A 25,623-nucleotide genomic window follows, 5' to 3' on the forward strand; every position below is an offset into this window, starting at 1 on the left:
AGAATCATGTCCATCATTTGTAGTACAGTGGACACCATAGAGATAGATATAATTTTTCTTTTTCCTTACTGCAAATTATCATAGAACTTGAGGATTTGTTTTATGCAAGTTGTCTTCATATCCTTGGAGTACCTTGACAAGTAGTCAAGGAAGAATCTAAATTTTTCTTGGGAGGTCACTGGGGTTGGGGACCAAAGCACAGTCACTGGTCCTTTGACAGGTAGAGTTCGCCCAAGTGGACACTTGAGGGAGTTCCTGAGAAGCTGGAGAGCAGGTTAGCCCACTAGAGCAGTATTCCTAACATGCATTCCACAAACATTAGCCCCATAAAATTGTTCCTAACAGAACCAGTGCTCTGTGATGACATATGTTAATGAGGCCTTTATGTGCACCCTCATAGAGAGTGTCATCCCTTATCATATCAGGGCTCTGAGATATTCAGTGTGTGGCCCTGCTCCCTGAGTGCTTCTGTGCATGCAGCCCACAAATCACATACAGACACTTTGGAATTCCTGGGGCTGTGGAGGGATACAGAGGCCATAGCTACTTAACCACGTCTGTCTTACAGGCATCCACATAGGCCATGTTCCAGCACAAGCAACCTCCACAAGAACAGATCCTGCTCATCTGTGACACAGACACAGCCCCTCAAAGATGTCCGCTCAGAGCCTCTTTCCCGGAAAGACTTTCAGCCAATCAGTCCTCCTTTCTGTGGATCTGGGGTCTCTACCTTGATGACACATGACCACAGTCCCCGTGCTCCCAGGTACTATGTGGTTAATGAACGTGACTCTCACAAAAAGACCCACCGAGCTTTCTGGCCAGAAAGGCATTTCAAGATAGATGCTTTAGGTGACATTGTAGAGCTGTACCCCAGGAATGTGCAGCAGTACATGTCCTGGGTTCCCAACCAGCCTTGCTCTCCACAGCTGAGTGAAGAAGAGGAGGAGATGCTCAGGAGAGATTTGGTCCAGTGGTCAATCCCTGCTAGCTCCCTGACAGACCTGCCTCGGTCTTCTTGTTTTTACACTGGTGACAGATCAGAAAATAACACCAGAGACCCTAAATACCAGCGAAGGGTGTACTACAGATCTGGGGATAATAGTTTTGAAGACCAGCTTGAGAGGCCCACATTTGTACACAGAAAGCCACGATCCAGGAACGGCCAATACCCACAGCATGCCCTGAAGGCCAGAGTCAAGGCCAAGTTCGAGCCGTCCTTCACAGAATCTGATTCTGTGTCAGCAGCATCCAGCAGTGACCATCAAAACAGCAACAATGACCAATACCTGCATGTCATGTCCAGCCAGGGCAGATTCCCAAGGTCTGCCAGCCAGCTGGGCAGGAGGAAGGCCAAGTCCAGGCAGGTACTACCCACAGATCTAAATGATCTAATTTGTTCAAATGTCTAGGCGGTTCAAATGTTCCATGTCCCTTCCTAAAGACTGGATCTCTTTGGAAATATTGAGGGCACATGGTCCCACCCTTTCTGTAAGAGAGGATCTATCTGTGAGGTGTTAGAGATCTGTGGGGCTTTTTTAGGCTTATGTATTGATGCTGTCTGAGGTTCTGAGACCCCGAGGGCTGTAATTTCCTATTCAAAGCAATGAGGCGTGCATGACCATTCTCAGTGTTTATTTACATTAACCATATCAGGCTGTCATTTCAAGAAAATGACAGGCCTTTGATTCCATTCAGGGTGTTCATGCTCACCTGCAAGCCAGATATCTCATCGGGACTGCAAAAACAGTCATCACCCTTTTCATCGTTAATAATATTGAGTGAGTGCTTTGCACTATGGTCTTTTGACATACACATATCAGCACTCCATAGTGAGCACCCAAAATCGGGTGGCTACCCTTGAAGTATTCAGAGTACATAGTTTATGAGGACAATCGGTTTAGTAATGGCCGGTGTCATATGCTGCAAACTTATTTAACTCTGTATTACTCAGTCATAGTACAGATTAGAAATGATCCCAAGTTTATAGCTGGGCTTTCCTGGTTCACTGGGAAGGATGGGAATTGAGACTTGGTACCATGCTCCGCTGGAACTGAGGTTCAAACGTCCCCAAGACCACCTGTCTTTTTCACCTCTCAGCTCTGATTCTGTGTTTGCAGATCTTGTTTCCCCCCCCCCCCCCCTGTGCCAAAGGACTTCACTTCAGGTAGAAGGTGAAGAATTCAGTTGCAGAGATGCCAGGCCTGTAGCCTCCACCTAACGAGCCCACAAAAAAAGAGCAAGGCTGACATTATCTGCTTCCCACTGTGTCTTCTCACAAGGAGTTGTTCTTTGGCTCCCCTGACAGGCCCTGTGAAGGGCAGCTGTGTGTGCTCCACCCCACGGTAACCAGCTTGGTGCCTTGACTCCTATTTTCATATTGCTTTTTAAAAGCTCTGACAGTTAATATTTCTGTCTCCTCTACTATTCTCTGAACATCTGGGACAAAAGTGGCACCATGGTTCTACATTCCCAGTAACTGACACACTTCAGATATCTCATGTGTGTTTCCTGTCACTGCTGTCAATTAGAATAACAATGGGGACCCTCCACACATTGAATTTCTTTGGAAACAGAGAGCATCACATTGACCATTGATGATACCATGGTCTGGTAAGCCATGAACCCATGTAGCATCCAGAGTAAAGGAATGGTTTCACAAGTCAATGAAGCTCTTTCAGTCAGCTCTCCGTGTTAGTGAGATCAGCAGCAAGGGTGGCACCATCCCAAGGCCAGACAGATGTCCTTGCAGAGGTACAGTCTGTACAAACTTGTGGTAACCCTAGTGCCAGACTGAGATTCCAGGCAGATCTTCTGTTTTCAGGTCCATGTGCACCAAACTCCCTGCTTCACAATCCCCATGCTTCATTTGCTTACTTGTCAGAGCAATTCCACTCTGATTCTTGTGACTTTCACACCATAATTACAAACTAAGTGGCTTCAGAGAATGCACACTTGTTGGGAGTGTAGGCACGGCTGGCTGGGTCCTCTTCTCCCGGTCTCACCAGGCAGCGGCTGAGGCAACAGTCGAGGTTGACATCTCACAGAGGCCCCAAGCCCTCTTCCAGTCTCATGTGCTTCTTGGTCAGATGCCCAAGCCTTGAGGTTCTAGAGCTTCCTGCATGTCCCTGCTACACAACATGGCTAATGGATCTTCACTGGCCGTATAATGTGTCCCTATTCGGTTTCCAGTCCCTATTAGGAGGGATAATATGGGTCCTCACTTTACAAGCTGAAAACCCTTCTTCCTGATTCCTAGAAGTTGGCTCATGGGGGACTTTAATCATAGCATCAAGGCCACTTCACCTTTTCTGTATAACATAACCCCACCATAGGGTGAAATTTCATACTGTCCAGGACATTCCACAAGCCATCCATCCCAAAGAGGCAGGACTCTTGGAGGCCTGCCACAAATACGTAATACCTTGCTAGATGTAAATGGATGAATGTCCTAATGACTAAATCACATATGGTAAGGCCACATGCGATTAGAGGCTAAGATAACTCCCAATGCGAACCAAGAAGGTTTGTGTAAAGATTGGTATTTGCAAAGTCCACACAGATAATCTCCCTCACAGAACTCAGGAGGATGAGTGTACAAGTTTTCAAATTCTATGTCAAGTTGGCTCTAAGAGGTGATGGTCTAGATGGTTCTGCAGTGCCTGGAATGTCCTTTAGTGACAGAGGTACCCACAGCAGTGCCACAGTGAGGAGGCCTATCCCAGGTTCTGGGGTTAGGACTGAGGCCTGGAGTTCCCTGGGACATGGAAGTAGGTTAGGGAAGCCAAACCTATTTCCAGACACAGGCAGGATCAGCAACCTGTGCTACAAGGAGAGGAGAGAGCATGAGCAAACCTGGGGCATTATAAGAAAACAGAGGCATCCCATAACACAGCCAGGGCTGACGTGTGAGTTTGGGGCATGAATATATGGTACCTTGTATTAGATGATTCCAACTTAGAAAAATTAGGAGACCCAATAATACAAAATTGAGTGTGGGGAGCACCCATATTCCCCTTGCAAGGGTCAACAAATGTTTGTATTTTGTTTCCATGGAGCCATTTGGTTTTAATAATAAAGCACTATAGAGCTGTATCTGGAAGGCCGAAACAGGAGGAATGAACCACAAGTTCAAGGTCATCTTGAGCTACACAGTGCCAGGCTAGCCTGGGCTACATGAGAATAATCAGAAGAGAGAGATAATCAGATTCTCTCTTGTCTTCACACTAGAGGTCCTCCTTCTCACGCTGTCAAGAGCTCACTTTCAGTAGATTGTTGTTGTTGAAATACTAAATAATCCAGGAGCAGGGTTCCTTCCGACCTTAGACCATTTATGTTCCTGGATGAAAGACACACACATAGCCTTTATATTTTAATATGCCGTATGCAGCACAATACCTGGGCAACTGCCTAGCCTCCATGCTGTTAGAGTCTACTTTCTATCCATAACTCCATTATTACTTACTATTTCAACTGGGCTGCTACTAGCTCCAATTGGCCAGCCCACATGACTATGCTTTCTGGCATCTTTTTCCTTGCCCGCACTCTAAGGCATGGCAGCTCTCCCCCCCCCCCCCCCACCTGCTCCTTCTTCATGGTCCCAAGCCCAGGAAACCTAAACCCTACCTATGTCTCTTCTCCCCAACTATTAACTTCTGGCATCTTTATTTGCCAATCAGAATTAACTGGGAGTAGTGTCCCTCAGTGTCTTACCTGTAGACTTTCTCATACAAATAGTTTTGGGGGACCCAAATTAACATTAGAAGCATTAACCTACAAGAAGCATTAAGCCAAACCCACTACATATTGTCGTATTTACAGATACTGTATTGTGAATATATGCATATAAGCATCCATAGGTGATACCTAGGTCTTAATTCAATACTATTATCCTATATCTATAACCATATTTATTTGTATTTGGAGACATAGCACAGGAGAATGCAAAGATGAATCTCCCTATGTCAGCTGGGTAGTGTTTCATTATTCGGATAAACTATATGATATCTCTTCTTTTCTCTTTATGATGGGAATTTCTGTATCTTCCCTACTGAAAATATGTGCTAACTATCTTTTGTGTGTTTTCTTTGAGGTTATTAGTTCTATAAAAAAAGAAACTTGAGCCTGTGGCAGACGAACATAATAGGTTTTTCCAGTTTCCTCTTTATTAGTCTTTGCAAGCCCATGTGTTGCATCTCCTGCCTTGGCAGGTGATGGGAATGTTTTCCTTAGAGGCTCCCCAAGAACCTAATCTTGCTACGTTATGCAATTCTTATCAATCTGATGAAAAAGTAATAAATCAAATGGTTTTATTGCCTTTGCTCTTTATTTTTCTTTTTCCTGTCTCTGCAAGCCGATATGTGATTCACCTCTCAGTGACCTTACCCACTCTCCTGCCACAGTGCCATCACCAGTGTGGATGGGTACATGAAGCTCCTAACAAAAGCATAGTTTGTCGCTCACTCATCTCCCTTCACTCTCAGAAAACCAGCCCTTATCGATACTGTAGGAACAGAAGGTGATCAAGCCGCCTTATCAAGCTTGCTTTGCGTAACTGTGGTTTCACAAGATGCCTGCATAGTGTAGTAATGGTTTGTGGCAAGAGTGATTGCCTGCTTTATTACCCTGTCATCAAACTATTATTGGTAGCATGATCCAATAATATTTTATTAGAAGTCTAGGGGGCTGAGGCGATAACTCAATGGTTAAAGCATGCACACTCTAGCAGAGACATGAGGTGAGTTCCACTCCCAGCACCCTCATTGAGAGCCTCACATTTGTCTGTAATTCTAGCTGCATCCAATGGCCTCTTCTGGCCTCCAAAAACACTGTGTTCATGTGCATACACACACACGCGCGCACACACACACACACACTCTTATCCTAAAAATCACTACATAGAAATGTGGTTTTCCCATTTCTTTTTGTGTGTGTGTGTGTTTGCAAGTGCTTGGGTCCTTTTATCTTTTCCTAGTTCCTGGTAGCCACTGGTCTTTACTTCTCAGTTCTGTAACCAGGTGACTAGATGCTAAATGACTCAATCCAGGTAAAATGCACGTGTAGGGCAGCAGCTGGCAAGCAATAAGCCTGAACCAACAGCAACTGTTGCTAAGGGAATGATAAGTGGGCATCTCTGTGCTTATTTACTAGATCTACAGTGTCCTGAGCTAATGCAATAAATATGTTGTGACACCCCTGCTCTGAGCACCTATCTCAATGTCAGCTTGGAGTCCTGTGATCTCTGCCAGGGCACCTGGTGGACCACGAGGGTGGGGCCTTGTGGGAGGACACTGAACAATGAGCTTAAGAGTTAAATTCTTCCTCTTCCCCTTCAGCTCTCAAGTATAGCCCTAAACAGACATCAAAGGAGCTCCTGCTTATGTCCATGGAAGAGGTTTGTGGGTGCTGCCCAGGTCCTCTGTTCCAGCCAGTTGCTTTCCCTCCCCTGGGCCTGCCTCCAGCATCAAAACATATGAACCAGCTCTAGGCTACCTCTGATCTCACCTGCCTTTGGCAGCCAGTTTGTCACAGGCCTTGAATACAAAATTTACTTCTCTAAATATTTTGTCTATCCAGGACCTCCCATTTTGGAGAGAGCAAGGATTAAAGTTGATTATAATTAACTTTGTTTTTGTTTGTGGAGGGCCTAGAGAAATGGCTTAGAAGCTAGGAGCATACAGTACTGTTGCAGAGGACCCAAGTTCAGTTCCCAGCACCTGTGTTGGTTGGTTCACAACCAGCTGTAACTCCAACTCTGGGGTATCTTATAGCACCTTCTGGTCTCTGTAGGCATCTGTACTTACATGCACATATGGGCACATATAAATAAAAGTGAAACTTTTTGTGGATAAAAACCTTCCTACTACACTTTGTAAGCCTGTCACCTCTTCGATGCTGATAGTTGCTAAGAGTCATTTTCTATAACAAATTGGCTTTCCTGGGCTGGAGTGAAGTGCAGTGGTCAAACATTTGCCTCGCATGCCTGGGTTCATACACGGCATTAAAAAGGGGAGGAGGGGGCAAGACACATTTCCATTCACTTTTGTTTTCATTTTTGTTTATGCTCAAACAAAATTCTAATAGGATCCATCCCGAGTCTCAAGCTAGAGTCACAGAACTTAATAGAAATACATTATACTGAACTCTAAAAAGACTTTTAAAATGCAATAATGAAGCAGCATATGATGATTTAAAATGAAAGGGAAGTGTCTGGCTTACTCTGCACTGTTCTAAAATCACAGCTTACTAGACTGGAACATTCTGAGTAATGGGACACACCAACATCCCTAGCATGCAATGCTCTGTGGAGAAATGTCCTGAGAGGTGTGTCATGAAGTGATTTTGTCCTTGCATGGATGTTGTAGGGTGTTATGAAGAGCAAGAGGTCTACAATGTCACTGGGCAACACTATCTCGTGGGAACACTGTTGTACGTACTGCGTATGACTGATGTCTCAGTTAGGGTTTCTATTGCTGTTATGAAACATCATGGCCAAAAAGCATGTTGGGGAGGATAGGGTTTATTTGACTTACACTTCCAGATCATAGTCCATCATTAGGTGAAGTCAGGAGAGGAACTCAAGCAGGGCTGGAACTTGGAGGCAGGAGCTGATGCAGAAGCCCTGGAGGGGTGCTGCTTACTGGCTGACTCACAATCTGCTTTCTTATAGAACCCAGGTCCACCAGCCCAGGGATGGCCCTACCCACAGTGGTCTGGGCCCTCCCCCACAAATCACCAATTGAGAAAATACTTTACAACTGGATTTCATGGAGACTCCTTCCTCTCTGATGACTCTAGCTTATATTAAATTGATACACAAACCTAGCCAATATACAATAACATCCTCATGTGGTTCACAGATCCATATAGACATTAACAAATTCGCACACACGTTCATACATATGGTATGGTGTGTGAATGTTTACTTTACATCAAGTGCCATTCGAATTACTATTCCTTGTTAAGCCATTTGGCCTTCATTTCAACTGCTAGCACTATCGCTTTTCTCACTTTTCAAGTAAAATAATGAGAAAACTTTAAGGTCTCAGATGGCTACTCATTTGCCATCAGTGCTAAATACTTGCCAACACAATGTGTGACTTGAAAGATCTGATGAGTGCTAGCTTTTTCTTTTTTTAAGTTACTTTTATATTGTATTTTTTCAGTGCTGGAAATGCAATCCAAAGCCTTGAGAATAGTATGCAAATGTTGTCTAGCTGAACTGTATCTCCCCTCCCTCTCTCTCTCTCTCTCTCTCTCTCTCTCTCTCTCTCTCTCTCTCTCTCTCTCTCTCTTGTTATACTCTGTGGCCCTACATAGCTCATTATGTATAGCAAGCAAGCAACAGACTTGTGGCAATCTTCCCTCCTCTGCCTCCTGAGTGCTAGGATTACAAGCATGCACCACCATGCATGGCTTCCAAGCACAGACCTTTGTATTCACAACACTGTTGCCCTCATGAGTTGAAACTCATATATTTGGCTTGCTTACCTGCTGTAACAGATGACCATCTTAAACAGTGATCACATTTAGAGAAAGATAAGAACGCACATTGTATTCAGTTAAGCTTTAAATCTATCCATGTCCCTCCAACAGCAAATGGCTGTCAATGAGAAGAGCTGCCTCCTATAAAGCCATGTGGTTAGACCCAGTCTGGCCCTCTGCTCTCTTGAGCAGTCCTCCAGGGCCCAGCCTCAGTTCTCTCAGCTGTGTTACATGAGTTTGATGGGAACATCATAACCCACATAATGGGTATCTTAATGCATTGGCAAATAAGTTAGTTTCCATTACAAGGGCAATTGTCCGTGCTTCTGTGTAAGTAAGATTGTTGTGTTGAAGAGAAAGTTAATATGTACCTGTCAATATGTAACTGTTCATGTGTATCACTGCTTGGTTTGGGTGAGAGCATGCAAGCTCTCACCCAGTATAGAAAAACCCTTTCTCGGTACTGTGAGTAAAGCAGGTACTAACAAATCTTGTCCTGTTTGTCCACTAAACAGGTCCCCTTGTTTGATCTGTAATTCCCTACAACCAGGGTTCTGCATCTTTTTGTATCATGGTCATTTATTTTGCCACAAAGCATCTCTCCATGTATGATGCTTTCTTTTTTTGCTTAAGTTTTCTTAACAGTTCTTAACAATTTAAAGCCTTGTTTAAAGAGCCAAACAGTTGACTTTTAGTCAAACCATATCTCAACGTTATCTCGGATTATCATTTATGATTCTACTCACCTTTAAAGTACGGCAGAGTGAACCATCTATTTTATGACTCTCAGAAGAATTCACATGCTCTTCTTCATGGACTCTTCACAGTAGCCCAGGGAGATACATGTTATTATAACATTTCACGTCTGTGAAAATCTCAAAGATGTTTAGAGTCCTGCCCAAACCTACATAGTCAATATTGGGACTGGAGCTCCAGGTGCCCAATTGCTTTCCCAGCCAGCCAGCCCCTCTTTTCTTCCAAAGGGGACTTTCAAGTCACATCCTTCCTTGTCTTTGGAGGAAATAATGGAGAGGTTACAAACAATCAGTTGGAAATAGGCTTGAAGAGGAGAGAACCTGGGCTGCTCTTACAGAGGGGATACCAGTCCACACTCTCCCACGGGCCTGGTTGCCTCTGTGTTCAGAAGTTGCCAATAGTCTGCTTATTTATTTGCCTATTTAATGATGCTGGGATAGGGCACATGCTGGGTGAGCATGCTACTATTGCACTATGTCACTAGCCCTCTTTCTACTTCTTTTATTTTGAGCTGCTGGCCTCATTAAATTTCCCAGGCAGACCTTTAATGAGTGGTCTTCCTGCTTCCATGTCCAGAATCTGGATTATATCTCTCAAGGGAAAGCTGAGGTCTCCACCTGGCGTCAATGCATAGTGCTGTCTGCTGGATATGTATATCTATCAAGAGCTCCCTGGGTGTCTAGAACTAAATAGATCTGACATTGGTTTCAGCTTCTTCCTCCACCCATTCGAAGTTGTCTCTTCCTTTACTCAGAAAAGGCATTTAGCTACTCAAGGGGGAAAAATAAAATAAAATAAAATTGGGAATCGCTTCGGTTTCTGTTATCAGAAGCAGACATTCCTGTGCAGGCCTCCTGAACTGACACTGGTGTGTACCCCTCCTGCCTACCTCCACCTCCGGCCGGCTCCTCCACATTCTCCGGGCCACCCTGCAGAATCCCACTACGAAGTTGTTTGCACGGTTTCACTGGGGGCCGAAAGCACCTCAGCACCAAGGGGTAAACATCCAAACTCCTTAAGCTAGCTGGTTCCTGCCTCTGCCCAAAGCCTGCAGTGGCGGAGAAGGAGCTGCCTGAGACCCGCCCAGAGATGACGCTTACTGCGCAGGGCGGGCCAATATCAAGAAAGGACGGAATTGTCTGAGAGCGAAAACCAATTCAGAAAGAGAGGCGGAGCTCGGGGCGGGGCTCCAGGCTCCGCCCAAGGCCCAGCTTTCCTCCCAGCAGAACCTGTGTGGCACAGCTGGGAGCCTGCACGTTGGCGGAATGGACCCGTCCTGGGCCACGCAAGAGAGTGAGGCGGTGGCAGAGAAGGTGCTCCGGTACCGGCGGGACGCGTCGGGCTGGAAGAAGTGTCGGGAAGGCGTGAGTGAGGGACTGGGCGGGAAAAGGGGTCTGGAGACTGCTCGCAGGGTTTGGAGTCCTCCAAACTCCTAGGCTTCTCCTCTCCCCGAGATTATCCGCACCCTGGACCCCAGAGGTGGGTTGAGAAACTGATTCCACTGCGGGTTGATGCTCTCTGGGACTCCTGGAGGTCTCTGCCCCTTTCATTTCGAAACCCACTCAAGGTCATCTGACTGCTAGGAGGTTAGGATTGGATCTGAAACTCCAAGTACCAAGTCTTTCCTCCGTTCATTGTTGCACAATCCCTCTCCCAGGGAGTGACAGGGAAATAGTTTCCTTCCTTGGCGCTTCTGATTTAAAAAAAAAAAAAAAAAAAAAAAAGCCTTAAATTGCTTGAGAAAACAAAAAGTTCTTGGTGGCATTAAGGCGACTGGAGAGACTCCCACAGCTCCAGGAATCAGCCAGCCAGGATCGCTCTGCTCATCGCCTGCAGTAGGGGGCAGTTACCCCAACTGTGCCAGGAACAGGTTGGGTGACCTTGGGGAATCAAGTCTTGAGATCTCCTCTCCAAGACTTCCTCTAGCTCTAAAATTCTACAATCCTATGCCTTTTGACAGAATGGAGTTTCAATTTCCTGGAGGCCATCTGAGGAGTTTCCAGGGAATCTGTAAGTGCGCACTTTTAACAAAGTCTGTCAGAACCTTACTCCCGTCCTGGTGTCTCTGGGGTTGCATCATGAAAGATACCAATCCGCCCCAGCCTTCTGTGATCACTAGTTACCTTCCAGAAAAGCATTAGCTTGTGTTTTGAATCGTTTCTAGCAAGCTGTGTTCTGTGAGGACTTTGTACCTGTTTGTTTATGCAGGCTAGAGGGGAGATGGGCTAGCATATTTTAGGCCGTTTTCTGTCAGCAAGTCCTAGAACCAGAACAAAAATGTAATAGACCTGAGATAAAATCCTAAGATAAACAAGTTTAATTGACTCGGTGGATCAAATTCCTCTCCATTCTAGGTACCGAGGAGAAGGGATTCTGTGTGGGACACCAGAAGAGGTGTGGGATTGCATAAAGCCAGTTGCTTCGGGCCTCCGGGAGAAGTGGGATGATAATGTGAGCAGCTTTGAAATTGTCCAGAGCATCACGGATGTAAGTGTCTCTGGCTGTGTTATCTGTAGTGTCTTGTCTTGCTGCAACACCCCGACCCCACCTCTCTGAAGAGGGATCTATAACATCTGTAGGCAAGAGGAGTGCCATGCAGACGAGTCCAGCCTTGTCCCTGGCAGGAAACAATGTGTCTCTGAGAGACTAAGAAACCCTCAGCAGAATCTACAGACTATAGCTGAGGAATTGCAGGGCAAGGCTTGGCCTCCCCAGACAAAGAGGCAGGCCTGGATTTACACCAACAGATCTAGTTTGAAGCATTGTCTCTTAACAGAGCCACTTTGGTCCTTTGCCCACAGCGGGACCACTACAAGTCTCCTTCAGGAAAGCGTTCATCCTGCAGACCAGCCCTACCCAGCAGAAAGCCTTGGGATACAGCAACGTTGCTCTGCCAACTGCCTTGTCTAGTGTGGCAGCCTCAATTCCATGGGGCCATAGAGCATGAAAAGGTGGCTGGTTTGAAGAAATGAATTATTCATTTTAACAAATATAAATGTAAATTCAAATAGCCACGTGAGGTAGGAAGTGTTATGGGAGACAGCTCCGATCTTGATGGACCTGTCCTGGCATCACCTACAACTGTAAGATCGTTGCTTCATTTTTGACTATAGAAAACTCAGAAGAATAGAAAATCACAGTGGAAACAGATGTGCAAGTAACTCTGGGTGAGCAGACCTATGTGGTTTGAATGGCATCTTAGTGTTGGCTTCTAGGCTCTGTCTGGCGCTATCATGTCTGGTGCTTACATAAGCAGGTTGCATTGTGAAACCTTGCAGTGTTTTGCAAGCTGTGGAGCCAGGTGTCTTTGCTCCGACCCAGAATCCTCATTTCAGTCAGTCTGTTATCCATAGGAGTTTATGTCAGAGACAGAACTGAAACACACGGTGACGATGATGCCGTGTTTCAACTCTTCTTTCAGCCCTCTGGTACCAAGAAGAGGAGAGTGAACCTCAGGCACTAATGTGCCTTGGATACTATTTAGCTGTTGCTTTCCCCGTAAGAGATGAATCGGCGCCCTGGGCTGGGAATCTGACTCTAGCAATTCCGCGTGTAATTTGAAGTTACCTTTAATTTATGACAAGTTGTTCTTTCTTCTTTCTTTCATTTTTTTCCCCATTTACAGTTAAATAACTTCCTTTATAAAAGCCAGCTGGTCTAAGTGGAAACATTTGAGAAACCACAATAAATTGATAGGATTTTCTTATTCTGGATTAAGTGAAACCAGCATCAGAAAAGAAAAAAATAAACAATGCAAAGAGTGTATACAAATCATTACGCATAAATGGTGAAGTTGAGCAGCCCTTGGTTAATACCTTTTGTTTTTGTTTTTGTTTTTGTTTTTGTTTGTTTGTTTGTTTTTTCAAGGCAGGATTTCTCTGTATAGCCCAGGCTGTCCTGGAACTCACTTTGTAGACCAGGCTGGCCTCGAACACAGAAATCCGCCTGCCTCTGCCTCCTGAGTGTGGGGATTAAAGGCAAAGTCTCTTGATGAGTCTGGAGCTTACAGGTCTAGCCAGCTTACTCCAGCAATCCCCTGCCTCTGACTCCCTTCTGGGATTACAGCTGAACTAACACTCCCAACCAGCTTGTGTGTGGGTTCTAGGGAACCTAAGTTCTGCTTCTCACCCTGGCACAGCAAGCACTACCCACTAAGCTGCCCCCAGAGCCCTGCAGGTCATCTTTTGGAAACTAAAGTGGCTCCACCTCTCTAGCACACTCACCCCTCTTGGTGTCAGCACAGTGGCTGGTGGGACAGAATGAAAAGCTAGGAAATCCACAGGCTGACACCTGAGCAGCCATAACAATGGCTAACCTGTCAGTGCTTTCAAGGCAGTTACCAGGTGTTCTGTTCCTGGCCACAAGCTCCCTATCCTGAAACCTGGGGGAAGAAACAGTCTGACAGAGGGAAAGAGAAGCTGCCAAGTGCACAGAGACAAAGAAGCCAGAAGGAAAGTAATCATGTTACCTTAATAAATTACTCTGATACCTCAGTCTAGTACTTAAACAAAAGTTCCCCATTGCTGCGTACCTGTAATCCCAGCAGCCATGGAGATATGAGGATCTGGGAGTTGGAGTCAGCCAGACCATGAACACCAGGCTGGCCAGGGCTGTGTTTTGATTCAATAAACAAAGCAAGCCACCAACAGGAAGTACGTTTTTCTTAATCAGTATGTAATTATTTTTCTTGCACTTTGCTTTATATAGCCCACTGATTTTTTTTTTTTTTAATTTAAGACAGGGTCTCTTTATGTAGCCCTGCATGGCCTGGAACTCAATATTATAGACCAGGCTGATCCTCCTGCTTCTGCCTTGCAAGTACAAGCTTGCCCCATTAGGCCTGGCCTTCCAGTCCATTTTTGCCCCCATTGGTTTTTTTGGACATCACCAAATTTTATTAGAGATATTCTTATAAGTTAAAAATACTGTTCTAATCATGTACTTCTTTTGATCACAGGCCTTTTTTTTTTTAAGTACTAGATTGAGGTATGAGTGTAATTTATTGAGGTAACATTAGAAATTTGGATGAAGAATGATTAAACACAAAAAGAAAAGAATTTTTTTTTTATCTCTGCATGAGATATGTGGGAACTCTTGGTTCTCATTAATTCATGTGCCCATGAAGAGATTTGGCTTGTTGCCAGAGAGACACACTCTTCAGTGGACACTAGGCACAGAGGGAGAGAAAGCACAGACTGCCAGGGGACTTACACATCCTGAAAAGCAGAGACTCCAGTAACAAGTCTGGGTCCTGTCTACTAAATGAAACATTGAAGGTAAGGGGGCAAAGACCCTTCCAGACAGTGTCTGTGAGCGTGATTTGGACAGCCCTCGAGCATCCTAATTCTTAATAGAAGATGGGTAAAGGAAAGGATGTGTGGATGAGACATGAACCCGGAGTAAGCTCACGTCTCTAACAAGTGCTTCTGTCTTCAATATTCTTAAAATTAGACTTTTCCTTCAGGCTCCAGATGGAACCAGAAGATGGTTATGGTTGTAGAAGATGGCCATTACTTCCACTGTGCCTGCTGCGAGCGAGATACAGGAATTCAGAAATGGACTTGTTTCTTGGACTGTGCCTAAGAAAGGGAAACTGACATTGAGCTGAGCCCAGTATGGGGCACCATGGTCAAATATTGCAGTTATAATTCCTGAAGATCTGTAGCACCCCAAGAGATCTTGTACCCTGGGCACTGCAAGCTAGGATGGTACTAGATGGGTGGGGGAGGAGGCCCATTTTGTAGGGACACTGTTCTCAGGTGAGTTATTTTATAAAGAAACATGGAGATGAAATTGTTTGGAAAGCGATGAAATCATTTTGGCCTCAATGCAGCCGCTGGAAAGAGCCCAAGTGCCCCGAGGCTTCCTTCCGTCCTGCTTGCAGCTCCCCATGTTGCCCACGCACTTCGTTTCCCAGATGCTGGGTATGAGGTGGACTTGTCGTCAGTGGACCTGAGCCTCCTTTGTTTTGACAGATGCTGTGTGTGAGCAGAACCTCCACGCCCTCAGCTGCCATGAAGCTTATTTCTCCCAGGGACTTTGTGGACTTGGTGCTGGTGAAGAAGTATGAGGATGGCACCATCAGCTCCAATGGTAAGTGGCAGTAGGTGTTCACTGGCTGGCCTAGATGCCGGGCTCAGTCTTACGCAGCCCTAGATCTTCAAGGAAAGCTTGGTGATTGGAAACCACCAACAAGCTCTTGTGTCCCATCCTCTTCCCTTGTCGAGTTGAGATTTTGTGCCATAGGGTTTAAAATGGGGAGACCACATACCAGGGCTTTATCATGTGTGTCCCAGATTTTTGTCAGTGCTGTTTTTATCTCTGCTGATCTCAGCTTGTGCTGTGGACATGCAGATAGCAGCTAATCTCTTTGTAAGTCAGTTTGTCAAGTCATGGGAGCATCTAACCATATGGTTGCTTTCTGGGGTTCCTGCCTTCTGGGGAGCAGAGTCCAGTCATTCCTCTGTATCTGCCCCTGGGGAAGGTGAGGGACACAGCCTCCTTTCTTTGGGCTGAAATCTGAGCGAGGAGTCTTTCTTCTTATATTCTGGAATGTTCTTTCTTCCCAAATTCTTAAAGGGTTGGAGAAAACTGTGTGTGGTAGTGAGTGCATGTGTGTGCGTGTATCTGAGCATGTGTGTGGGGGTGTGGGGGATTGGGGTGAGGATGCACGGGTGTGAACTGGAGTGAGTGTAAATGTAAGGAAGGAAGTTGACTGGGAAGCTGGGCTTCAGGCACTTGGCCTGTGCAGGCGCAGGATCTTCAGTGCTGGCGGTGGAGACCCTGCTGTCTGCAGGTGAGTCCACTGACTTCATGTCTGTCTTCCAGCTACCCATGTGGAACATCCATTGTGTCCCCCAAAGCCCGGTTTTGTGAGAGGATTTAACCATCCATGCGGGTGCTTCTGTGAACCACTGCCAGGGTAAGGAAAGTGGGTGGAGAATTTTGTCTTAGACCCAACCATAACACCACTGTGAACTCAGAAAACAGGCACTTCAACTGTAATCTACAAAAATAATATCAATGTTACAAAATGCACTGTCACACATAGGCTTGCATGACATGATGTGCCACTCTTGGTGGCACCTGGCAGAGGGGTAAGGAGGTGTTACCTGGATTTAGCTTTTGTTGTTGTTGAACTCAGAGATCTGCCTACAGGTGCTGGGGTTAAAGGCATGTGCAACCACCAGGTGCCCAGCCTCACAGGACAGGTCAGGCAAATGTCCCAGTGCCATTAGGCAAATAAGCAAGCTGAGGGTTAGGACAGTTAAGTTATGCGTCCACAGTCAAAGTCCAGGAGCGCAGTGTACTGCCTGAGCTCCAGGTCTTCTGGACTCTCTGAAGATATCCACCAGACTAAAGTAGCTCCAAGAACAAATTCCCCACCCTATGTTCACGCAGCGACCACCTTCCTGTACAAGAAAGGCGGCAGATCTCAGGGCATGGAGGATAGTTCTGAGACCATGCTGTGAATCGGCCCTGGAAAGAAGCCCAAGAGCCCTAAATCACTCACAGATACGGCCAGGGTTTTCCTGAGAGCTCTCTGGGTAATGAGTTACCCTAAGGCCCCAGGTTTATAATGAGCAGCACCCAAGTTAACAGTGAGAGAGATTGCACCTGCTCATGGGTCCCTGCACATAGCCGGAGGGGAAGGTGTGGCCTTCCCCACACAGTTCCAGGAGGCAGGTCTCAGTGCCTAGATTACTAAAACCCAGACAGAGCACCCCCACCTAACACCATGTCTGCTAATCTGGCTCTCCAAACAGCTCTGGGAAGGCTTTTCTTAAATGTCACAAATTTTTTGAGTTTGACAGTGGTAAAGCATGGACGCGTGCGCGCACACACAACTTTATTCCCAGTGCAGAGGAGACCAGACCCTCTGATGTGGGCCTATAAAACTACCCTTGACCACTTTTCATTGCCATGTTCCCAACAGTCAGATGCTGAGACCTGCCTTGCCCTTCCAGGCTGCCGGGCATATTTCAAGGAGGGTCTAGACAAGTAAGAGCCGTTTCTCCTTGAAGCTGAGGCTTAGGGCTGGCTTGGGGAACACACAGTCTGCAAGCTTCAGGCTATGTAACAGTGGTGATGGTACAAGCTCTATAAGAGGGATGGGTGGGCCAGAGAGGTTAAGTAGCTACCCCAAGACCATGAATAGACCCAACAAGTAAAAAGCCACACTTAAACCCGGCCAGGTGGTTTTTATGTTGACTATCTTTGTTTTTCTCTTTTTTAAAAAACAGATAAAAGACATGTGTTCTCTGAGTGCTTAATTCTGATGGGGTGGGAGAAGATAAACAAGGCACAAATTAAAGAAATTATGTTATACATACACTAGACATTGCTTACTACAAGCTAAGTGCTGTATAGAAAACTAAAGGATGATGAAAGGACCTGGGGTCTGGTCGGAGTGAGTCACCGCACAGATCACCAAAATCCCCCTGGTTGGAGCCTCGATTGGCACAGTGGCCTGTGCAGGTGCAAGGTTCCTCTTGGTGAGAGGGTGTGGCCACAAGAGGACTGGCATGGGAGGAAGCCACTGTGTTGGCTCAGTGGAGCCAGAAGAGAGGCTAGAAGAAATCATTGAGGAAGCAGGGCCAGGCCCCTCTAGACATTTTGGGAGCTTTAGAGAGGTCTGAGCAGCCATGCCATGACTTCAGTGTAAACTGCTTTGTGCCCAGAGTAGAAGGAGCTGTGAGTCAGGGCAAGAGGCCACACTGGGGAGCAAGACTGTGTTCAGATCAGATCTGAGGTGTCTGGGCTCAGACTATCTGTGACAGAGGAAAAGCATCTCAGAGGGCAGGAGAGTCTGTGGAGGAGGCAGCACCAGAGCTGCATTTGTGATGTGCCTACTGTATGCAGGGAGCATTCTCTGTGTTCTGCCTACTGTATGTATGTAAGTTCCGCATGTATTCTGATGAGTATGTCAGGCAAACTCCTGGCTTTCCTGTAAAGACAGCCGTGGTGCCTCTGAGGCCCCTTTTATCCACTTTTACTTACTCTGTGTGTCTTTCCCCACGTGGTTTGTCTCTTCTGTGATGTTCTCCCATCAAGCCCAGGGCTCCCCAGAGAGAAACATAGTCACTAACTCAGATTTCTTACTTATCTGTTCAAGTTTCCAAAGAGAACACAGCTGAGTGACTATGAGGGATAGCTTGAGCTTGGGGTGAGGGTGGGGGTGGCGTATGGGCAGAGAAAGTACCCCAGAATCAGTGGGAGGTGGGGAGGGAGAGAGAACATGGAATCTGACGGAGGATTTGTTCCCTCTCCCTCTGTATTTCCCTCTCTCCCTCCCCCTCCCCTCCCCTCCTCCTTCTGGCTGTCTTTCTCTGCACAGGGGTAAACTGATAAACAGCTCCTTATACACAAAGCCCAGGAGGGGTTGGGGGGATGGGCTGTCAGTAGCCATAAGGAGAATCTGCACCTAGCTGTCCTACCAGCTCCCCAATGTGTTTGTAGCAACTGTGCCGTGTGTCCCCTAGAGGCTATGCTATCATCCACAACAAGGAGGCTGAGAGGAGTCCTGGGCACTGAATCTAGAGCAGGAGTAGAAGTGACCACCATGTCTGGACCACTTCTGCTGGTCATGGCTCTGAGCTAGATGCTTCCATGGTACATATCTAACCCGCATCTGCTATTTCTTCAGGGATCCCAACAAAACCAACCTGGTCACATTCTTTCAGACAGACCTGAGTGGCTACCTCCCTCAGAGTGTGGTGGACTCCTTCTTCCCTCGAAGCATGGCTGAGTTCTACCCCAACCTTCAGAAGGCAGTGAGGAAGTTCCATCACTGACAGTCGCCTATTGGCAGGGATTGCCTATGGTCCTTCAGGAACTCCAGCTGTTGAGCCTCAAAGGACACGGAAGAGCTGCTGAGGCCTTTTGAGATGCCATAGTTAACAGCAAATCTCAGGGTTCCATTCCAGAGGAGCAGCCCATCCCCCCACACCACCCTCCGTCCTCTTGGGCTTGGTGTGGAAGGAGCTAACCACTAGCTTGCCGTGGTGCACACATAGGCCTGGCAGGCCAGGGCAAGTCCCTCTATGGCCACCTGAGAGATGGCTCACGTACTCTTTGATTCCTTGTGGTCCAGAGCCCTGTGTGCTGGTTGCTGTAAGACACCTTGTCCCTGTGTGGGTCTTAAAGAATCATCATCCATTGTGGTCGCTAAGTCCTGCTTCCTCTGGCATCTGGAGTTCCCAGACTCCTGTGTTCCCTTTCTGGATATGCTTTTGTATACAAATTTTTAGCACAAGACTTTCACTCTTTACAAAAGTGTCAACTTGGAAAATGATGTTTTAAACCACAGGATAAGCCTTAAGGAAAAATACTTTCAATCTACCGTTTGTGATCTCTTCCATCAGAATCATCTCTTTCTATCTGTTTCTCCCTTTGTGGGTTAAGGTTCACATCCCCATGAAACCGGCTTGTAACTGCCTCAGGCCAGTTTGTATCTTTGGGAAGGAGTGTGAATTCTTGTGGCCCCTATGAGTGACTCTAGGCAGGGCCAGCAGTTCCTGTGTGCATGCTAGACTCTGGGGAGGTGAGCCCCATGGCATGTACCTCACTGTGCCCTCAGTCATCATGGTGAGGCAAGAATGCTGGGGACTCCTGGCCCCTCAGGCTTTGCTGCCATTAGGAAGGAGGGAAGAATGTCTGCTATGCTGTGCAAGTATGCACGCCTATTGTATCTGACACTGACCACAAGGTCTGCCATTCCTTTAGGGACAAAGGGTTTCTCTTTAGCTTTCCAAATAAATTTAGATCCTTGCTTTCCATCAGATGGAGAAAGGAAAGATCTCTGCTGACTGACACTGTCTTCAGAGACACAGTACCCTCACAGTCCAGCTGCTCCCCTCTAGTAGCTTTTAATAATTTTAATAATTCCCCTACTCTCTCTACCTTTGTTCTTCTCACTGTTGTTGGAGCAGCTTGGATTTAGTCAAAGGGCTCATTAGGACACAGCTTCATTTTGACGGGGCTTGTTCAGAATTTCCCGCAATCTCTATAGATCTGTCAGGTTTTCTTGCTGCTGCCCTGTTGCCTGGGGTTTGGATGCTGATCTCTTTCTGTGGTTCTCTCTCTCTCTCTCTCTCTCTCTCTCTCTCTCTCTCTCTGGTTTTGTCTCCATATTAAGCTTACTCACTTGCTATACCATTATTTAGGATGTGATCCACCTTGGGATTTTTGAGACCAGCTTTCTCATTGGCCTTTGACTCACCAAATAGGCTAGATTGGATGACCAACAATTCCAGGGACCAGTATCTTTCTGCTTCCCCAGGTCTGGAATTACACTTTGAATGCCACCGCATCTGGTTCTTTTCTTTTTTTCCTCCTTTTCTTTTCTCTTCTTTTCTTTTCTTTTCTTTTTGGTTGGTTGGTTGCTTGGTTGGTTTTATTTATGTTTTCTTCTTGTCTCTGGAGATGAAGTTCAGGTGACCATGCTTGCATGGCAAGCATTTTACTTACTGACAGCTGTTCCCCCCGGCCCCATACCTTCTCCTGTTAGATCAAATGTACCTTCTATTAAACCTGATAGATTGATATAAATGGTATCTTGAGTTCCTCATTTACTTGTCTGCTATAGGACAGAACTCAGAGTGGACTGGAGAAGCAAGCATGTCAGCTCCAGTAACATGCTGTCATTTTTCAGAGTAAGTGAGGCCGAGCTAGCCACGAAGAGTCACTGAAGGGCTTTTCCTGAAGAGAGGATCCAGCTGGGGTCTCTGAGTCCACTTCCAGCAAATATTTCTGGCTTCCAATTATGGAGAAACCAGCAAGTTATATATAGTAGCAAGCTTCCATTGTCAAGGCCCTAAAATAAATGGGCTCTGGTGTTTTATCTGTGACCCTTGCCAGGCCTTCCCATGTCATCTCTATTTCATGGAATGATTGAGGATCTGAACCCCTGGCCCAGACCTGGTGAAAGCTATATCTGCTGCGGATAATTGAGAGTGACAGTGAGTTGCCCTGAGCTTGGCTATCCGCTGTTCAGAAATAACCAAAGCAAATATACTGGCCATGCACATGCTGCAGACATGCTAAGCAGTTGTTTGTTTGTTTGTTTTTATTCCCTGATGTGCCATGTTTTCAATCTCCTGGGCCTGCTCATGTCACTGAAGGAATGACTAAACCTCTGCCCTTCCACATCTTAGCCTGACAAGCTGTTTATTGTTCTGAGGCTCAGTACCCTCCAATACATTGGTGCAGGACCGCCATTGGTGAAGTGGCTGTGATCACCAATAACTATCATCTAATACCAAGCAGGGTTCCTGACACGTGACAGATAAGACATTAACAATAATTTTATTTTATGCTCATACCCTCTGTCTTCTGGTTCCACTCCTTCTAGGCTCTCGACCCAACCAAAAAGTCTTCTATGTGTTTGAATGTGTTCTTCATGGCAGGCTGCATCTCACAGAGCTGTTTCTAACAACTTATCCCCTTTCCTTAAACCCAGGCAGGTGTTTGCCTGCTCTCGGCAGGAGTGTGACAGGAGCAATGTTATGAGTCTTCAAAGGCAGAACATTTAAAAGATGCACCCGCACCTGACTGTAGTGTGGCTGGGCAGTGTGGTGCAGAATCAATCGGCATGGTGCAGAAGCACCAGCCGTGAAGAAACTTCCCCAGTCATCAGCCAGCCCCTCTGGGGAGAGCCACAAGCAGTGACCCTTCACAGGACCCCAGCCCAGCCTTGACCTGCTCGAGCTGATAGTAAGGAGCTCCCCTCCAAGACATGAGATGCATGAGAGAAAAAAAAAAAAAGCACTGCCATGGGGTGGCTTTCATAGTCCCTAGGGGATTTCCAAATCAGGTCATTTGTTTCTTGGGAAACTGCAATACAACCATTTTATTACGGCACCAGGGTATTATCACTAAGCTGTCTATATACAGTTGACGTGGTTCGTAACAGCCACCTCTGCGTGACTCTGTCCTGACATTTGGAACAGCCCTCTTGATGGGCAGTGTGCCAGGAGGTCCAAACCTGAGCAGCAGCTACCAGAGGCACACCTGGGCTTTCCCCAGCCTGGGTGAGGTGGGCAGCAGAGACCCTGAGAATCAGCGATTACTGGAGCTTCCAGCTCCTGCTTTGTCTTAGCATTGGCCGCCTGCCTATGAGTCTGCAGAAGCTGTTGTCTGCTTGCACTGGAGGCTGGTCCTTCTGATGACTATAGTGACAGGTCCATCAGGCAATGCCTTGATGACATTCCAGGCTTCAAACCGGGTAAGACCTTGCACAGCAGTGCCAGCGAGCTGCAAGATCTCATCCCCTGGCTGCACCATCTCACCCTGTTCTGTCCCTATAAAGAAGAAGATGACAGGTCATCTTGGGCTTTATGGGTAACAGGTACAATAAAAGGCACTTTCTGGGGAACCAGGGAAGTTCACAAGTGGATAGCACACCCATCTTTGGGAGCGTGTGAGGGATTCTAAAGTGAAGCATTTCACAGGATGGTAACACACAGTGGCCACCAGGAACATCTCTCTGGGGCATAGAAAACTAAAGTAGACAAGAGAATCTATGCCATTTTTAAGTGAGGAAATGGCAGGCCAAGCCAGAGCCTGGTTAGAGACTTCCATAATTCCTAGAGAACCTCTGGTGTTCTGTGTCCTCCCTGAACCTCTCTATTGACTCCCTGATTCACGTTGACAACCTGCTTCTAGTGACATCATCGGCAACAGGTGGGAAGAGGTGTGCGCTGCTGAGACATTTGTGAAGCAATCTTCACACGGCTTTTGGCTTGAAACAGCCTGGGAAGAACTCTGTATCCTCTCGGAAAGACCTAACCCTGCATGCACTCATAGCCCTGCATGGTGCCCACTCTGTCACAGATGCATACAGAAATCACAAAATCTTCCTTTACTGTTTATATTGAAGGGAACTCCCTAACACGCCCCCCAATACACACACACCATTTTCGACACCCTGGCCTTAACCAATAGTGAATAACAGTATAGAATATTAATGAAAAATAGTTCGGGCTATTGAGCAATGCAGTGGGTGTTGTGCTGGTGTTCTGTACCCATGGCAGCATTCCTTGGGGATACACAATAATAGATTCCCTTTTCACAGCATGGAAACCAAAGACAGAGACCCTTACTTAGAGCTTGAAAATGACTAGTCGTAGGATCTCAGTTTGAACTCTGTCCTGCAGTCTCTGGCATCCACATCCCATGGCACCATGCCTGCCTATGGCTGGAGACTCATTCCCGTGTGTTGTGCATGGGCCCACATTAGTGACTTGCCACTCTGCATTGCAAACTTAACATGAGAACCCAGGTCCTTCAGCTGTGCCTTTGTGCACATCCCTGTTCCCTTGCCTAAGGCTTCCAGCTAAGAAGTGGCAAAGTGTTGCAGATATATTTGCATGGTAGCTATAAGGCATTCATAATTTTCTCAGGAAAATCCATATCCAGCTGACTCACATGTCATTATTGGGCAGCCCCATCCATGATAGATAAGACATCAAATGGAAAATAAACACAAGAATGGATGAATCCAGAGCTAGGGTAAATCTAGCCAGGCTATCAGACAAACGCCAGCCTCTGGCTTTACTCAGTGCATCCTGGATCATTTGGTTGGTTCCAGACAGACTCACTCATATAACCCAGGCTAACTGTTTATTGACTTCCAAGGGTGACCTCGAACTCCTGGTTGTCTTGTCTTTGCCTCAGTCCTGTCACAGCTGTATCATGTTTAAGTACATTGCATGGGAACAGTATTGATCTCTCTCAGTGCATCTTTTGGTGCCTCTCAGCTCAAGTGAGGGCCTTCCTTACTTGCCTCTTCCTAACCTTGGTCCTGCCAAGCAGAACCAAGCCCAGAGTTCGGTCACGGGAGAGAACCCAATAAAAAGAGAAGTTAGGGCAGGGCTGAAAAGGGGCACAAGGTCACAAAAGCAGAACTGAACACACAGGAATCAACACGTGACTAAAGAGAGTGTGGGAACCCACCATGGCCAAAAAGGTTCTCGGTTTGGGAGGTGTTTGCTGCATAGTCGCAAGTGGAGAGAATGTACAGAAGAAAGAAAAAGAAAAAAAAGGAGCCTACCTTTGAAAATCCTGTTTATGGTAAGAGGCTTGTCACCATGCAGGGAGCCCTTTCCTCCCTCCAGGCTGAAGCCCAGCCCTGCAGAGGTCTTCTCCAGTGTCACTGTGCAGACAGTGGCCTCCTCTGCAGAGGAAAGCACGTGGGCTAGGTCAGTGGTGTGTTCTTCTCTCAGGCTCAGCTGCCCAGGCTGATGCTGGCTGCTTAACTACACACACACACACACACACACACACACACACACACACACACACCACAGACATACACACAGACACACACACACCACAGACACGAGCACACACTCATGCAGAAACACACTCATCTCTACAGTGCACCAAGCATGCTAGGAAGCTGTGATATGTGAACCACACATTACCACACAGTGCTGCCAAGCATGGATCTAAATGGCCAAAGACAGAATGTACCTCAAAAGGCGCATCTCCCCACACCAGTCCCCACTGCACTGGGAACGCTTACTAGATTCTACAGAAATGTCACTGGCTGCTGAAGCTGAGGCTGCGGAGTCAGTAGAGGAGTTCAGGTCATGAGTGGCCTCCACAGTTGTCCTCCTGGTGACAATCACAGCTTGCCTTGGGTCCCGAGCTTGGCGAAGGATAGCTAGGGCATCATTGTGGGTAGCGCCCTTGAGAGATTTGCCATTGATGGAAAGAACCTCGTTGCCTTTCTGAATTGTGCCTTCCTGGGAAGCCAGCCCATTTGGAAACACTCTGTGAACCTGAAGAAGATCAAGGAGTCAGGAGCCACAAACCACCCAATTCAGATCCCTATTTGTGCTGGGAGGGCTGGCAGAGGCCTCTGAGACAGGTATCCAACTAACCCCCAGAGGAGGTTAGGCCAAAGACAACACAGACTGAATACATCTCAGGGCAGAGCAACTGGACAGGGCCAGCATCCCTCCCTTTCCTTCTCTAGTCAGGGCAGAGACCACCAACAGTGATGGCCAGTGAGTACTCTGCACTCTTCCCACACAATACCCTTGACCTCTCCTATAACCCCAGCCACTCCCAGGAACATCTTCTGCCTTACCTACACTAGAGCACATTTCTGAGAATGGTTTCCTGGGAAAACTGACTCTAGGACTTATTGAGGGATATTTATGAGAATAGGTTTCTAAGATCAAAGAAATTTGGTGGCACTCAAATTTTAAAGAAAAGCTCCAAAAATGTTCATTGTTTAGAGATGCTAGCAATCCTACAATGCCAGTTTACATCTTGGTTCTCTGAGTAAGCAATGTAATAACATGGTGACTCCCAATTGCATTTCAGGAGAGTTAATCCCTTCCGGAGAGATGTTCATGCCCCATTTTCTACTGG

At 46.6% G+C, this 25,623-nt stretch overlaps 3 protein-coding genes and 1 long non-coding RNA gene across 14 annotated transcripts in view; 2 read left to right on the forward strand and 2 right to left on the reverse strand.

Moving 5' to 3' along the window:
• Nucleotides 1-5,317, forward strand: part of Tmc3 (transmembrane channel-like gene family 3) — a 41,949-nt gene extending 36,632 nt beyond the window's left edge. The window contains exon 22 of one of the 2 annotated variants that reach the window (XM_006507591.3): nt 569-5,317. In XM_006507591.3, coding sequence (XP_006507654.1) covers nt 569-1,412 — 844 coding nt within the window. In that variant the 3' untranslated portion in view covers nt 1,413-5,317. The remainder of the gene's footprint in view (nt 1-568) is intronic. The other variant, NM_177695.4, reaches the window with a different exon arrangement.
• The window catches only part of Gm16638 (predicted gene, 16638), a 34,794-nt gene extending 24,488 nt beyond the window's left edge, over nt 1-10,306 (reverse strand). Inside the window, exons 1-2 of one of the 2 annotated variants that reach the window (NR_166696.1) lie at nt 9,231-10,306; nt 1,619-4,339 (exon numbers count right to left, since the gene is read on the reverse strand). This is a non-coding gene — a long non-coding RNA (predicted gene, 16638). Of the gene's footprint in view, nt 1-1,618; nt 4,340-9,230 lie in introns of those variants that run through there. The other variant, NR_166697.1, reaches the window with a different exon arrangement.
• A 175-nt stretch (nt 10,307-10,481) lies between these two features.
• On the forward strand, nt 10,482-20,793 carry Stard5 (StAR-related lipid transfer (START) domain containing 5). Its single transcript, NM_023377.4, has 6 exons — nt 10,482-10,604; nt 11,201-11,250; nt 11,595-11,727; nt 15,216-15,333; nt 16,069-16,162; nt 18,887-20,793. The coding sequence occupies exons 1-6, from the start codon at nt 10,506-10,508 to the stop codon at nt 19,032-19,034; spliced, it is 642 nt and encodes a 213-aa protein (NP_075866.2). The 5' UTR covers nt 10,482-10,505; the 3' UTR covers nt 19,035-20,793.
• A 490-nt stretch (nt 20,794-21,283) lies between these two features.
• The window catches only part of Il16 (interleukin 16), a 103,210-nt gene continuing 98,870 nt past the window's right edge, over nt 21,284-25,623 (reverse strand). For 5 of the 9 annotated variants that reach the window (XR_001785481.2, XM_006507385.3, XM_011241680.3 and 2 more), the window contains 3 exons: nt 24,767-25,025; nt 24,293-24,415; nt 21,528-22,541 (listed from right to left, as the gene is read on the reverse strand). Coding sequence is in view for 8 of the 9 variants with exons in the window: in XM_006507385.3 (XP_006507448.1) it covers nt 22,354-22,541; nt 24,293-24,415; nt 24,767-25,025 (570 nt within the window). In the remaining variant the exon portion in view is untranslated. Of the gene's footprint in view, nt 22,542-24,292; nt 24,416-24,766; nt 25,026-25,623 lie in introns of all 9 variants that reach the window. The other 4 variants (NM_001360088.1, NM_010551.4, NM_001360087.1 and 1 more) reach the window with 1 other exon arrangement.

This window comes from Mus musculus, chromosome 7 (assembly GCF_000001635.26).
Source record: "Mus musculus strain C57BL/6J chromosome 7, GRCm38.p6 C57BL/6J".
Taxonomy (NCBI): domain Eukaryota; kingdom Metazoa; phylum Chordata; class Mammalia; order Rodentia; family Muridae; genus Mus; species Mus musculus.